At 41.4% G+C, this 2,978-nt stretch overlaps 1 protein-coding gene across 1 annotated transcript; it reads left to right on the top strand.

Annotated features, from left to right (window-relative positions):
* The first annotated feature begins 576 nt into the window (after positions 1 to 576).
* On the top strand, positions 577 to 1,536 carry LOC106147457 (putative gustatory receptor clone PTE03). The gene has a single exon (XM_013509131.1). It carries the CDS (start codon positions 577 to 579, stop codon positions 1,534 to 1,536), a length of 960 nt encoding a protein of 319 aa, XP_013364585.1.
* Positions 1,537 to 2,978: the final 1,442 nt, after the last annotated feature.

Here is a 2,978-nt window from a genome sequence, read left to right as displayed (position 1 = left end):
TCACAACCTTGCACTTGCCAGGCAGGCACTTTGCCACTGAGCTAAATCCCCAACCCCCTGTCTTCTTATTTCTTATTCTTGCTACATTCTCAGAATAGAGAATGTTGTTGTAACATTTTCTCTACTGTACTGTTTAGGAAACTGAGGTTTCTGTACACAGGTCCAAGCCACTTTTCATTTACAGAGTAAGCACTAGAGCAATTCTGTCTCAGCTGTATTCTTGATTGAAGCTGATATTGTCCATTTAGATTTAACATTGTTTGTGTTTGGTTTTCCTGCTGATTTAAGGTTGGGAGACTTTTCAAGGAAAAAGCCATATTTTTCTCTTTATGTGAGTCCTGCTTGTTGCAATATAGGAAAAGAGTAGCTTTTTGGCAAGTAAAATTTGGTTAATAAGATAGCATAGGAAAGTAGAGGGCAGAAAGAAATGAAGGTGAGGAGGGAGAGGTGAACGGAGGACAGAGGGAAAGAGTAATATTTGCTGCGCTGTAACATATACCTGTAAGAATTTTCTGAAGTAAGGAATCTAATCTCTCTCCCATTACTTGTTTCTTTCTGATCAGTCTCCTCAAAAATATGAAATCAAAAAACCAAACAGGGATAGCAGAATTCTTACTTCTGGGACTCTCAGAAGACCCCCACCTGCAGCCCCTCATCTTTGGGCTGTTCCTGACCATGTACCTGCTCACGGTGCTGGGGAACCTGCTCATCATCCTGGCGATCAGCTCTGACTCCCACCTCCACACCCCCATGTACTTCTTCCTCTCCAACCTGTCCTTCACTGACATCTGTTTCAGCACCAGCACGGTCCCCAAGATGCTGGTGAACATCGAGAGACAGAGCAGAACCATCAGCTACATAGGCTGCCTCACCCAGGTCTACTTTGTCCTGGTTTTTGCAGGGTTGGAAAACTTTCTACTTGCAGCGATGGCCTATGACCGTTTCATAGCCATCTGCAATCCACTTTGGTACACAGTCATCATGAACTCCCTCCTGTGTGTTCTGGTGACTCTATTCTCATTGTTAATTAGCACTGTAGATGCTCTGCTGCACTGCCTGATGGTACTCCGTCTGTCCTTCTGTGCAGACCTAGAAATACCTCACTTCTTCTGTGAACTGGACCAGGTCATCAAGCTTGCTTGTTCTGATACCCTCCTCAACAACATCTTGGTATACACAGTGACTAGCATATTGGGTGGTGTTCCTCTCCTTGGGATCATTATCTCTTACATTAAAATTGCTTCTTCTGTTCTGAGAATGCCATCAACTGAGGGAAAGTACAAAGCTTTTTCTACCTGTGGGTCTCATCTTTCCATTGTTTCTCTGTTCTATGGGACAGCTTTTGGGGTGTACATCAGCTCTGCAGTGACTGACTCATCCAGGAAGACGGCAGTTGCATCAGTGATGTATACAGTGGTTCCTCCAATGATGAACCCTTTTATTTACAGTTTGAGGAACAGAGACATGAAAGAAGCCTTGAAGAAGTTCATCAGGACACCTCACTTTTTGCAACTGTGTCATCTGCTTTGGACTTAGACTTCTAGAAAGAATCAAAGAACAGGGAGAGAAGATGAACCAAAATGGTAGACCCTTCTACCACTAATTCCTTATGAGAAGAGTGTTTCAACTTAGATTTAAAAATTGTCACTGGTATTATATAGTACAGATATTTGCAAAAATTTGTTACATTTCTGAACTTGATTTCTTGGTCAGTTTGCATAGAAATACAACCTGAACAAATGATTCCTGTGGTAGTGGCTGAGGAGGAGGTTGCTTCTCAAGAGAATGTTAGTAGCAGCAGGATAACAAGACAAAGGAAGGAGCTAAGCATGTATTTCATCATTGTTAAAGGACTGAATATTTATATATATATATAGTCTCCCAGAATTTTTCTTATCTGAAGTCCTGCTTTGTAGCCTCTGTGACATCCTAAGAATCATTACCTGAGCTATGACAATGGATTTCCTGACAGGTTCCTGTTCAGCTGAGGTAATTTTCCAGGGAACAGAGCACCCGTTCATTGTCATCAGCAAATGCTGGCAGTAGCCAAGGAGGGGCTCCGCGGTTAATTAAAGTGTTGTTTGTACAGCACTAATGTTACCAGCTACACTTGGCTTCCCATCCATGAACTGGTTCTAAATTTCCTATTCTAGAATTTAATACGATGACTAAATGTTTGAATTCCACCTGTGAGTATGCTGTATTTCAAATATGACAAAAGTGATTCCACTCAAATAAGAAGCTCATCTTCAATAAATTGGAGCTGAGGAGGGGTGCATCCAGGCAGAGCATACTGTGTTCATTAATGTCCGAGTGAGCTATATCCTTGTGCTGTGGCTCCTCCTGGTGAGCAGATAAAGCCTGGATCAAGTGCAGTCATTTTATTCTGATGTGACACCAAGAGAGGGGAAGGTGACTTGGTTTTCCTTGGGTCTTGTTTTAATAAAGTTATTCAGAAACCATCCTTTGACATATCGTAGACCAAAATCAGAACCGCTGCCCATCTGGAATCTAACTCCTGATGAGATGAATGGGATTATCATGAGCAGATTAGACTAATCAACCTGGTGGTTCACAACCCTGACCATGTATTTGAATCAGCAGGAGAGCTTGTTGCAAGTTTCTCTGGTCCAGTTCCTTTGTTCCAGCCCTGAGAGGTCTGCATTTAGCACATGGATTGGGCCATGAATGTGCATTTTTAGTGTGATCTTATGCAACACTAACATGAGTAGTCTCAGGATGGTCTTTTTAATGGTACTGTCTTAGTGTGTAACTTTGACTTGTCTGTTAGCATAATTCCTGCAAAATAGAAAATACTCAATAAAACTTGGTATCATCATATTCCACACCTAACCCTGTTTCTTATTTTATTGCAAATAAAGTCAGAAACAAGAAGAAATATGTTAACATGGAGGAACCTTAAGCTATCAATTGCCTGCATCAGATATCTATTATATATTCTTCATCTGTCAAAAGTT

The sequence above is a fragment of the Chinchilla lanigera genome, unplaced genomic scaffold, assembly GCF_000276665.1.
Source record: "Chinchilla lanigera isolate Chin_1 unplaced genomic scaffold, ChiLan1.0 scaffold00162, whole genome shotgun sequence".
NCBI classification, from domain to species: domain Eukaryota; kingdom Metazoa; phylum Chordata; class Mammalia; order Rodentia; family Chinchillidae; genus Chinchilla; species Chinchilla lanigera.
Note: the sequence above shows the minus strand (reverse complement) of the source record. Positions and strands in the feature narration are given on the sequence as shown.

Bases quoted from the DNA above. Each gene is read 5' to 3' on its own strand.
- LOC106147457 (XM_013509131.1), top strand. From the start codon at position 577: ATGAAATCAAAAAACCAAACAGGGATAGCAGAATTCTTACTTCTGGGA.